Source organism: Taudactylus pleione, unplaced genomic scaffold (assembly GCF_031769625.1).
Source record: "Taudactylus pleione unplaced genomic scaffold, aTauple2 ptg000083l, whole genome shotgun sequence".
NCBI lineage: Eukaryota > Metazoa > Chordata > Amphibia > Anura > Myobatrachidae > Taudactylus > Taudactylus pleione.
In genome coordinates, this window is record NW_028284485.1 from 13841255 (window position 1) to 13854430 (window position 13176).

At 40.2% G+C, this 13176-nt stretch overlaps 1 protein-coding gene across 1 annotated transcript in view; it reads right to left on the reverse strand.

The window, feature by feature from the left end:
- Positions 1–13176, reverse strand: part of LOC148532148 (cadherin-9-like) — a 323550-nt gene that overhangs the window by 111606 nt on the left and 198768 nt on the right. Inside the window, exons 4-5 of the mRNA XM_088468270.1 lie at positions 2701–2820; positions 1808–1975 (exon numbers count right to left, since the gene is read on the reverse strand). Of these exons, the coding sequence (XP_088324396.1) occupies positions 1808–1975; positions 2701–2820 (288 nt within the window). The remainder of the gene's footprint in view (positions 1–1807; positions 1976–2700; positions 2821–13176) is intronic.

The window sequence follows — 13176 nt, forward strand, 5'->3', positions numbered from 1 at the left end:
TAATCACCACAACACACCAACCAAAAGGCAGAAGGCAAGGCAAAGATTTAGGGTAATATATAGATTGAAATCTGCAGCATTGCACCATGGCCACAGACACAGTCTACCTGACATCAAGAGCTACAGTATATACATTATTGCATGTGGTGTTAACCACAGTCTGTCTTATTTATTTTATTTTACCCCTTTTCTATTTTTACATTTTTATTTTTACATTTTAATTATTTAGTTTATTAAGTTTTAATCTTGATTATTTCACTACCGCTTACTAATACATCCTTTTTACATTTCATACAGTGTCATTAACACATATTTTTATCAGTATATTGCCACCTTCTAACGATATCTTTATATCCCTTACTCCCACTTTATACACCCACACATTTCATATCACATAATACAACTAGTGCTACCATATATATATATATATATATATATATATATATATATATATATATATATATATATCTTTTTAATACCTTCATTTATTATTTAAGGCAGTAGCTTTTCCAAAAAAGAGTGCACTTTTATATTTATTCATCAAGCTGCCAGTACTGTATAATGATAGCAAACTTTGACACCACATCTGACTAAATACATTATTAATAGCGATGATACACTTTTTAGAAACATTTCTGTTAAATATGTGCCACATAACATATTTGTTTGTGTAGGGTCTATTATGTGAAAAGAAAATATCCAACTGGACCTGATTCAGAAATGTGTGCAATGCTGATATTTAAGCAGTTGAGCATTTATCGGCCAACTGTATTTGTGGCTTAGCCGCAATGCACATACACTGCAATTGAATTGTGAGCAAATGTGACTATGGCTGTAGTAAGGATTTGTTTGCAAGTGATTGACAGACAAAGGCCATTTTGTGGGAAGTAACAGGGAGTGGGGGCAAAAACGTGGGCTTTTTGTGACCATTTTTGTGGCATGCATCTGCCTACATCTTTGATCCTGTAAGCATAAAATATGGTGCCAGCATCTTAGTTCCAGCAGCCATTTTGCATGACCATAAGATTACTCATATGACCAATTTTTGAAGATTCTGCAACCATTGATGCCTGTTTGTATACATTTGCTTGGATGTGCGATGAGTGTCTCCATTAATTTACAGGTGGCTGCATGCATTAGCATATTTTCACAGAGAAGCTGCATATGGGATAGCAGCTGTGATTGCTTTAGTCATGCCAACAGTTAGGAATATAATACAACAGAATGAGTAGCAAATGTTTAGCTTGAACATTGTATCCTGTAAACTTTGTACCTGTGCAAAATAACCTGCTCTACTACAAAACTTTAAATTTGGCTGCATTATGCAAATCTGAAGTATTTAGAAGAAGAGATTAGCAGTGATGGTTGTATTGAATATCATTAATTATTATCTCTTTAATTTTACATTTTAACTTTCAAAACCTCCTCATTTCTTTTTTTTCTAATCCTATTGAAATTTTTACATGCCTAGAAGTACCCCTCATTATAAAAAATTAAATAGTAGTTTAAAATATTATAAATAAAATATTATTTTAATAATACTTTTTCAGTCTTCAAACATTAGGTAAACTCTTGTGAATTTTTAAATTGCAAAAATGAATGGATTTAATTTTGTTTTACTATTTTGCAATAAAAGGAAACAAAAATTCCTATTAAACAGGCTACTGCTTTACTTTATCTAGCATAAAGCTATAAGCAGGCACTGCAGTGGATCAGTATTTATGAAAGAGCATCACAGATGGTATCTGTTAAATTACCAAATTTAAACAGGGTTTTAAACACAACACAAGTATTAAATGCATCTTACTCTGTGGGAATCTAGGCGGATTGTCATTGACATCAGTCAGTGTGATGTTCACTGTGGTGGTCCCAGATAATCCTCCCATCTGGCCACCCATATCTTTGGCCTGAATAACCACTTGGTATTGTTCCCTGTTCTCTCTGCTCATATCTGGCAGAGCAGTTTTGATTATGCCTGCAAAAAAACATTACAAATAATGTAAAACATTTTACATAGAAGACACTGCAGATGTGAAAGCCTTGTCAGCAACTGCACATTTAGTTACAGAACATTCCTTTTATTTTAGAAGTAAAACTGTAAACTACTAAAAAGCTATCTAGAAACAAAAAAACAATATGTAGTTTAAAAGTTAGTTAATATGGGGAAATCTTCAATATTTTTCCTAATGTACTTAACAGCCAAAAAGTACAAAATTACAGAAAAAATATAGTTTAATTAGTCTGATTCATTAAATCTTTATTACTAGAAATTCTGTATTCAGAGAGATTAGCATTATATTTAGCAAATTAGCATATATTTTTAAACCTGTGCATAACTAATATGCATCATTCATAATGATTAACTAGAACAATAAAATTATTTTAGTTATTAGAGCAAAGTGTTGAAACTTATGCAGAAGAAGCCCATTGACTGTCATGTTCCTGGTAGTGGTAGAGAGAAATACTAGTTCAGTTCCAAAATGTACTCTAAAGCGCAGAGGGGGCAGCCAGACCATCCCCCAAATAAAGATGTTTGGTAATTGGAACAGTGTATGTATGCATGTATGAATTTATGTAGAGTATGTATGAATCATTTTGCTCATTTTATGTAGTTGAAGAAAAATATAACGAGTTAAGGTAAAACAGGCTAACTATAGTTTTAGTTAAAAAAATAAAATTTTAACATTTTACATTACATACCTGTATCAGGATCAACTGAGAAATATGGTTGTCCTTGAATAATGCTGTATACAACCCTAGCGCTATTTCCATATGAAGGATCATCAGCATCTATGGCAGTCACCTGAACTATAGAGGTGCCTGACAAAGGAAAAAAAAATATTACAAGTTTTTATAACCAAAGTCAGCCCATGGTAGAATGGGAGAGAGGTTTATTTTTGGGAAAACTTCATTATTTAACTAATACAGAGATAAATACAAAACACTAAACAAATGCAGAATTTTGATGTTGTCCTGAATAGTGGCTTGATAATTAAACATCAGTTATCAGCCGGAATCAAATTCTAATTCTTTTGTCTGAGTAACATAGCTAGAAACAAGCTTTTAAACACTTAACTGAAAATTTTCCCAAAAAATGCTCCAAAATTGTCATTTTTTATGATTGAATTAGGTCAATAATATCTATTTATAACTTACTGAACACTGTTTTATTAACATTGATCTTTATTATATTTGTCATTGATATTTCAGACTATCGATTATTGGACCATTGTGACAATCACAACTTTGATGTCCCCAGCGGCTGCTGCTCTGAGCAGTCACCAGGAACACACTTGGGGTCTGAGGGATGTTAATTTACTTTTTCAGCACAGCTACTCCTCTGTGTAGCAGCTTGGTGGGGGTTTCATCTGTTCCAGCCACATAACACCCTATCTCCACTCCCTTCACTGGCTGCTTTTAAGGTGGAGATTCTATTTCAAGATTGGCTTAAAGACTTTCAAAGCCCTACATAACTAGGGCTGAAGGAACATGACTACTTACTACTCTGCTTGAGTAGACCAAGCACTATTAGCAATACATATAATCTTTCCAAATTTATTTGGTGGTCAAGCTCTTAGCATTGTAGCTACAACTCTATGGAACTTGCTTATCTGCACAGTTCGAGAGGCCTCCACTCTGGATTTCTTCAAAAACAGAAAAGAGCAACCTCAGCATTTCACTAATGTCCCTTCACTAATATTTCTTTATCTGTTATTGTTATTTTGAATTTTGTGCTTTCAATGCAAATGTAAAGCACTTTGAGTCTTATTGGGAAAAAAGTGATATATAATTAATATTATTATTATTTTATTATTATTATTATTTATACTTGGACCCTCAATATGGGCAGAGAACCGAAAAAAAACTCTAAACCTCTTATGTTGCATTTAAGGGAATGTCCATGGGCAACCCTTTAACATCATATAACATAATATTGTCATTTTAAATATAAGTAGTAGTAAATAAATCACACAACCTGTGAATGTACTCATACACTATTACATGAGTGTAGAAAAGATAGATTTGCTTAAAAAATAACTTAACCTACTGTACAATGCAGGCACCATCTCGTGCTGTGCAATGCAATTAGATAATCTGTTCATTTATGTTGCACAGTATCCAGGCAATTAACCAATTTGGTAGTAACTGTTGGCAATGTCCAACTACCTAAGTGGTTTCTCCAGCTGGTAGGAAAAAATCTTTGTTAAGAAGAGTGCATGTCTACTCAGTTGCAGACATTTCCCAGCACTTGCAACCCATTGCAGCTCTTGTTCCTTGCATCAGATAAGCAAAGGCAAATGTGACATTGTATTCCTGGACTTCATAACTATGTTGAAGGTCTGTATACACTTACAGTCTTCTCATGCTGTTATAGTATATATGGTTTTGATAAATATTACAGACTCCTTCTGGGAGCTTCATTTAGAGATTGAAATAAGCAGGAATTTAGCCACTATTGCATTTACATTTTGTTAATGTCAAAATTCAAAAAGAAATGGTATTTACAGTCATGTAAAAACACAAAAGCAGAAAACAACAAAAGGAAGGAACATGTAAAAGCTGAAACAAGGTAGATATCACCATGGAAACATATAATGCTACATATTTCAAACTTGCTTTTCTTTACTCAGGAATAGTCACAACTCATTGTGACAATCAATAACTTGCCACCAGTTCATGTAATCAGCTTGACACTCTAATGTACAGTATATAATTGAAATATTGTGAGAATTTTGTTTCATTGTTCTAATAACCTTAAGGTTAGCGTTAAGTGATTAGCCTACATATTGAAGAACACAAACACAATATGTAAATAATAAAAACAAACCACACATTACAATTTATTTAAAATCTTATAGGATGTACACAATTGGTGTGCTTACACATATTTATAGTACATGTTGACAAATTCTATATCTCTGTTGGTAATTGTCAGAAAATTGATGACCACTATTAAAAATTGAACTTAGAATCATTTTAGATCTGCAGAGTGCAGATTATAATCCCTGAAGTAATACACTTGATTTTTCAGCATTTTATTAATGTACTATATCTTAATATAGTTTTAGGGGAGTATTGCCCCCTTCCATCCATCACAACTAGCTGTCTGACTCATAGCCTCTTTTTAAGATGTTCCCATAGAATTGTTGCAAACTCACATGTATAATTTAAGTCTTCATGCTCATTTAATGGTCTCCAGAGCCCTGACTGTCAGCACTCTTAGACAATCCAATCTCACAGGCATACAGGGACAGGGCTGTAACTAGGGTAGTGCAACAGTGCCATGGCACAGGGCACTGCAGGGCAGGGGGCACTGTTTTGGCCTGTCAATTTTTCTATTTATTATCATTCTCACTTGTAGCTTCTTCTTCTTTTATCCACAGCATCTCCTGGACTCCCCTGTTTATTCCCTGGTACTTTCCCATGAGGCCATGGCACTTTTTCAGGTGCAGTATCTTATTCCCCTATTTAAAAAAATGTGGGTGGGGGGCGCCAAAGCTCTCTCTGGCACAGGGCTCCAAAAAATCTAGTTACGGCTCTGTACAGGGGGCACAGTTATTTTCAGCTATTTGGAGAAATCTGAGATTCTGCAATTAGACAGTGACCAGGCTGTTTGTAAGAAACTGCTATCCTTTTATAATAATTACTTTTTAATGTAGGATTTCCTTAGTGTTTAATTTAAAAAAAACATTGGACAATACAGAGAGTATTGAATAAACACTGTAATATATTTATATTCAGTCCAGTGATGAAAGATATTCTCTATTAAGCATATATTTTTTTACAAGGACAAAAAATAACAAATCTAAGGCCCTAGCATGATTACAAATTCCACAATGCAGTGTTGTAACAGCACAAAAATTTGCCCTAAGCTGGCCCAACCCCAGAGTGACCGACATCAAGACATGGGTTCAGCAACACAAGTAAGCCCAACACTGACAGAGCATCCTAAGGTAACTTCAGTCAGCTGTACAGGTGGCAGAGTGCCTGTCTGGAGTACAGTAAATAAAGGACACTATGGTGATGCTGCAGCAACATACCCTGATGCAGGGTGTCATTCCAAGTCCATGTCCCTAAATTCTCACTCATTGTGCCTTCCTTAGGTACATGTACCCACATACATCCAGTGCAAAGAGGCAGCACCCAGAGACTTCAATCCAGTGAAAAAAGATCAACTTTAGTGCATCAACATTTCGGGTATAATAACCCCATCATCAGGGCAAATGAGAGTATAAAATCTGAGTACATGAGGGGCAGATAAGGACATCTTTATATGTCAAACCCACAGACTGCAATAAACTCTTAAGATGTGATAGTTTCCATCCCTTAGTGACAACTAGGGGCTTACCATAATTGCAGTTTTTGCAAGTGCAACGGGTCACTAGTGATCCAGGAGAATCAGTAGAACAATTAACCATGATGACTGAAAACTGTTTACAATGAGGCTATAAACTAAAAGAGCTATTGATAGCTAGTGAAAAAGTCATGGAGCTAGACAGAACAGAGTTCCTGAAACCGTTGCAACCGGTAAATAATGGGTTGATTCCGTTGGTAAATCAATTTAACATCAACAGTAGATATACCAACAAAGAGCAAAACAACTCTGGCAGGATGTTATTTTGGACCCAGATCTACCTTTGCTAAATGAGGCTAAATTAATGCCTAGTTATACCAGAGGACATAACATAAAATACATGGTTGTTAAATATGATGTGACAGGTAGAGGTCCCTCTACGTCACATTTTTTGCAATGTAAAAATGGATGTAATCGCTGTGTAGGGTGTCAAACATGTAGTTATCTCATTTCAGGAGATAGTTCTGCACATCTATTTTCGAGTAGAAAGTTTAAGATAAACTGCCCCTTAATGTGTACATCAAAGTTTGTGGTCTAGCTCCTGTCCCGCCCGTGTGGTATGTATTACGTAGGCAAGACAAAGAGACAATTTTTAGAGTGCATTACACAACACTTGTGTGCTATAAGGGCAGCTATTAATTCTGGCCACAGTGAACAACCAGTGGTCAGATTTTTTGCTCAGGCAACACATGAAATGGCCACGTTAAGATACAGAATGATAGATCAGGATCCCTGTACACTATGAGGAGTAGACATGGCTAAACAAATGTTACAGCTGGAATCCAAGTGGATTTATATATTAGACACCATGCAACCTAAAGTATTTATGAATCCTTGGGACTCAGTTGTTACTTATAACTTGCTTATTCAAGAAGTACACTTGTGATTAGTGTATAGTTGTCCCTTATTAATTATCATCTGCATTTATGTTATTTTATGTGATTTTTCGAGGAACGATTAGTTTTCCCTTTAAGATTATTTAGGATTGTTATTTCTACATACAGTAATTCAATTAATTATTGCATTAAGCAACATATGGATTTCTGTCAAGAATGGAGGATGCAATAACTTATTAATACTTACATTTGATTATGTGTATAGCTCAATTTAGTTTTTTACACAAAACAGTTTTCTCCCTAACGAGAGGCTTATCACTGTTTTTTAATGATGATACGTGGACAACATTTATTATAGTGCTGCTGTAGCTCTTCTTCTTTGCATTTTCACCTATTGTGTAATGTCACATATTTATTACACTGCTTAGTTTATTTTGACATGGGCACAGGGGATTCCTGGAACCAGCATCTCCATCAGGTGCACTACGGGTGACGTCATTTCCGGGATAATGCTGTCTGTGGACCGGAGCATTAGTATTTATATTTGCACTGTTTATACACTTATTTGTACTGATGATTGGGTGATTATCCACAAAACATTGGTGCACTAAAGTTGATAATTTATACCCTGGAGTAAAGTCTTTGAGTGCTGCCTCTTTGCATTTGATATATATATTTATATTCTCAAGTTGCAGGTGGCAAGAAACTCCAGCGCATGCTCCAAAACAAAACCCTTTTGTGTCCACAGAAAGGTCATCTTCTGTGTCTCCAGCCAGCCCCCACTTATGTGTCTCTCAGCCAGCACCTGTTAAGTGTCTCCCCAGCCAGTCCCCCTTCTGTATCTCCAACCAGCCTTTCTTCTGTGTCTCCATCCCACCCCCTTTCTGTTTCTCTTATCATTCCCCCTTTCTGTGTCTCCAGCCAGCTCCTTATCTATGTCTCCAGCCATCTGCCCCTTCTGTGTCTCCAGCCAGACCCTCTTCCCTTCTGTGTTCTTAGCCAGCCTCACTTCTGTGTCTCCAGCTAGCCTAATTTCTGTGTTTCCAGCAAACCCCTCTTCTGTGTCTGCAGCCTGCCCCTCTTCTGCATCTCCAGCTAGCTCCTCTTCTTGTGTCTTGATCTAACCTCTCTTATGTGTTCTCAGACACCCCCTTACCATGTCCCCAGCTAGCCCCCTTTATGTTTTTTGAGCAAACCCATCTTCCCATGTCTAAAGCCAACCCCTTTCTGTGTCTCAATCCAGCCCCCTTCTGTGTCCCCAGTCATAACCCTTTCTGTTTCCCCAGCCAGCTGCTATCTGTGCTTCCTGCCAGCCCTCTTCTGTGTCCCCAGCAATCCACCCTTTTGTGTCTTTAGCCAGCCCCCATTCTGTGTCTAAAGCCAGCACCCTTTTTGTATCTCAAGACAGTCCCCCTTCTGTGTCCCCAGCCTGCCCCCTTCTTTGTCACCAGCCCTCCTGCTGTGTTTCCTGCAAGCCCCTTTCTCTGTGTCTTTCCTGCCCCCTTTATGTAACTCAAAACAGAACCCTTTTAAGTCTCCTGCAAGCCCTCTTTTGTGTCTCCAGACAGTTCCTCATCTGTGTGTCCAGCCAGCCTCTGGGTCGGCATTGGAAAGCTACTTTCAAATGCTGGCAACTATATAATTCCCAATATTCAATTGAAAAAATATATCTATCAAATCAGAAAAATTGATGGATGCTAACCATTGGCTTCTAATGTCCTTCCCTTCTTCAGCCAGCTCCTCTTCTGTGTCTCTGTCACAATCATGGGATTTAAAGACTGTGTTCCCAGACTGGGCCTTGGACCTATATGACTTGGTTTAATAAAGTTCCTCCGCATGAGAGGAAGCAGTGAACTAATAGGGAATTTGAGTACTGCCAGAAGTGGTGTGGTAGCTTGGAAGCCACTTGGAAAGACTGGATAACTTTGTGTGGACGTTAGGAGCTGAGAAGCTACGTGGAGTGGCTGGATAGCCGTGGGTAGATGTTGGTAGCTGGGTGGCTACGTGGAGAGGCTGGATAGCTGTGGGTAGACGTTGGTAGCTGGGTGGCTACGTGGAATGGCTGGATAGCCGAGGGGTAGACGTTGGTAGCTGGGTGGCTACGTGGAGCGGCTGGATAGCAGTGGGTAGACATTGGTAGCTGGATGGCTACGTGGAGCAGCTGGATAGCTGTGTGGAGATGGTGGTAGCTTGGACACTACTTGGAGCGGCTGGGTAGCTGTAAGGTAATGATGGTAGCTCGGACGCTACTTGTAGTGGCTGGGTAGCCGTAAGGGGATGGTGGTAGCTCGGACGCTACTTGGAGTGGCTGGGTAGCTGTAAGGTGAATACTAAGCTAGATAGGAGTAATACCTTTGGAGCAAAGTGGGTAGGCTCACTTAGTAAACTAAGAAACTAGTTGCACTGGCAACTTGTGTCAGCATTGGGGAACCTTTTATAGTGGACTCTGGGAGCTGATAGGCTGAGAGAGAAGGAGAAGATTCCTCATTGGTGGTAACGGAGTCACATGGGCAATCCAAGATGGCCGCACCCATGGACCGGAGGATAGCGCTTCTCAGAAGAAGTCAGTGGGAACCAGCGACCAGCAGGAGCCAGCGTGGGAGCAGCAGAGCAGCGGGACCTTCCAGAGGACAGCGGAGACCGGCCAGAGAGAGAGGGAAGCAGCGCACAGCACGGGAGCCAGAAGACAGCTCAGGTCAGCACCCGCAAAGGTAGGTGATTGGGTCTGATTCTGGGGTCTCCAGGGCGGCGTGTGACAGTACCCCCTTTTTCATGAGTGGCCACCAGACACTTCCTTGGATTATGAGGAAATTTCATATGGAACGCTTTGACCAGATGGGGCGCATGGACATCGGAGGCATTTATCCAGATTCGTTCTTCCGGACCATAATTTTTCCAGTCAATGAGGTATTGAAGACAATTGTATCGACAATGGGAATCTAAGATTCTGTCAACTTCGAACTCCTCTCCTTGTTGTGTTTGAACACTAGAAGCTTTGGGAAGGACCTTCTGAAATCGGTTTAAGACCAGTGGTTTTAGAAGAGAAATATGGAAAGAACTTGGAATGCAAAGAAAAGGAGGAAGTTTTAGCTTGTAGGCCACAGGATTCAAGACTTTGACAATTGGGAAAGGACCAATGTACCGCAGGGCAAATTTCATTGAGGGAACTCGGAGTCTTAGGTTTCGGGTAGAGAGCCAGACCATATACCCAGGTTGCAAATTGGGAACCGCTCATCTTTGGCTGTCTGCAAATCTCTTGTACCGGGCTGAGGTTTTAGTCAGAGAGGAACGAACCTTTTCCCAGATGTTTGAGAATTGTTGAAGAGACATCTTGGCCGCGGGCACATCTAATGTTGGAAGAAGAGGAAAATCTGGCACTCGAGGATGATGACCAAAAACTGTAAAAAAAGGAGTTGAGTTGGTGGATGTGTGATAATGATTATTGTGAGCAAATTCGGCCCAAGGAAGAAGGTCAATCCAGTCATCTTGGGAGGAGGAGACAAAAGTGCGCTGGAATTGTTCCAGGTCTTGATTGACCCTTTCGGTCTGACCATTGGTCTGAGGATGATAAGCAGTAGAAAATTTTAGTTTAATTTGAAGGGCTGAGCAGAGTGACCTCCAGAACGTCGCTACGAACTGTACACCCCTGTCTGAGATGATCTCTTGAGGAAAGCCGTGGAGCTTGAAGATCTCTTTTATAAAACTCTGGGCGAGTAGAGGTGCAGATGGTAGCCCAGTAAGAGGTACAAAATGAGCCATTTTAGAAAAGTGATCCACGATAACCCAAATGGTGTTGTGGCCCCGAGATGGAGGAAGCTCAGAGATGAAATCCATAGAGAGGTGAATCCATGGCTTAGATGGAATTGCTAGAGGCTGGAGTTGACCATGTGGAACCCGCCGAGGTATTTTGTGTTGAGCACATTTGATGCATGATGATACATAAGACCTGATGTCCTTTTTCATCGAAGGCCACCAGTAGGACCGCTGGATGAATTCTAGGGTTTTATCCATACCCAAATGTCCGGAGAACCGGGAAGCATGGGCCCAATGCAGCAACTTCTTGTGAGTTCTGGAGCGATGAAGGTCTTCCCAACTGGGGGTATAGAAGATAATGTTGTGGAGGCGAAGAAAGCTGGATTCAGGATTGGTTGGGGCTGTTCCATGGGTAGATCAGGGTCGCTCGTCATGAAACGGGAGAGTGTGTCGGCTTTGAGATTTTGTGAGCCGGGACGATAGGAGAGTTTGAAGTTAAATCTGGAGAAAAACATGGCCCACCGGGCTTGACAAGGGTTCAAGCAATTTGCAGATTTAAGATAAAGCAGGTTCTTGTGGTCTGTAAAAATGGTAATGGGGTAGTGAGCTCCTTCTAGAAGATATCACCATTCTTCAAGGGCTAGTTTCATGGCAAGTAACTCTTGATCCCAGATGGTGTAGTTTTTTTCTGCAGGCAAAAACTTCCGTGAAAAGAAACCACAGGGATGAAGTTTTTCATCTTCAAACCGCTGGGAAAGCACAGCACAGACACCTTCGGTGGATGCGTCCACCTCCAGGATAAATGGCCGGGTGGAATCCGGTTGCTTTAAGATGGGAGCGGAGATGAAGGCTTGCTTAAGGAGTTGAAATGCCGAGGTAGCTTCGATGGGCCACTTAGTTGGCCCGTCGAAGCTACCTTATGGGTGAGAGCTGTAATAGGAGCTACCAGTGTTGAAAAACCTTTCACAAACTTGCGATAATAGTTGGCGAATCCTAGGAACCTTTGTATGGATTTTAAGGAAGAAGGAAGAGACCAATCAAGAATGGCTTGTAGTTTTGAGGAATCCATTTAAAGGCCTGTTCCGGAGATGATGTACCCCAGGAATGGTACACTTGAGACTTCAAACAGACACTTCTCTAATTTGCAAAAAAGTTGAATGGACTGCAATCTCAGAAGGACTTCCTTCACCTGGTCTCGATGAGTTTGGAGGTCTTGAGAAAAAATCAAAATGTCGTCCAAGTACACGACCACACTCTTGTACAAAAGATCCCGGAAGATTTTGTTGATGAAAAACTGGAAGACGGCTGGAGAATTACAGAGGCCGAAGGGCATAACGAGATACTCGTAGTGCCCATCCCTGGTGTTGAAGGCCATTTTCCATTCATCGCCTGGACGGATACAAATTAAATTATAGGCCCCTCTTAGGTCGAGTTTGGTAAAAACTGTGGCTCCCTTGACTCTATCGAACAACTCTGTTATGAGAGGAAGAGGGTAGTGATTCTTAATAGTTATCTCATTAAGATCCCAGTAGTCAATACACAGTCGCAGCCCACTGTCTTTCTTTTTTACGAAGAAAAATCCAGCCCAGGCTGGAGACATGGAGGGTCGAATGAAGCCTTTACTTAAGTTCTCTTTAATGTACTCCGACATAGCTTGAGTCTCAGGGAGAGATAGAGGGTTGTTTTGGCCTCTAGGAGGATTCTTCCTGGGAATCAGATCTATGGGACAGTTCCAATCACGATGGGGAGGTAATAGGTCTGCACTCTGTTTGCTGAAGACATCCAAAAACCCACCATAAGCTTTGGGCTGGTCAGTAGAATCCTGTATGACAGAAGATCGGACAGGTACTACCCGCTGAAGGCAGCCTTTGAAGCAATTGGAACCCCAAGAGGTTATTTGCATGGTGGTCCAATCAATTTGTGGTGAATGTCTCTGTAGCCAGGGTAGTCCAAGGACTAAAGAATGAGAGGCTTTGGGAATCACTAGGAAGGACAGTTGTTCGGTATGGAGCACCCCAATGGTAAGTCTAAGTGGTGCTGTACGATGGGTGATGGTTCCACTAGTAATGCGACTACCATTGATGGCGGTTAAAGTGATGACCTGAGGCAACACTTCTATGGGGATTTGATGTTTCTGGGCAAAGTCCGTTGTGACAAAGTTCTCTGCTGCTCCAGAATCCAGAAGAGCTAATACAGCTTTGGAACCTCTGGGAAGCTTTAAGTGAGCCTGGA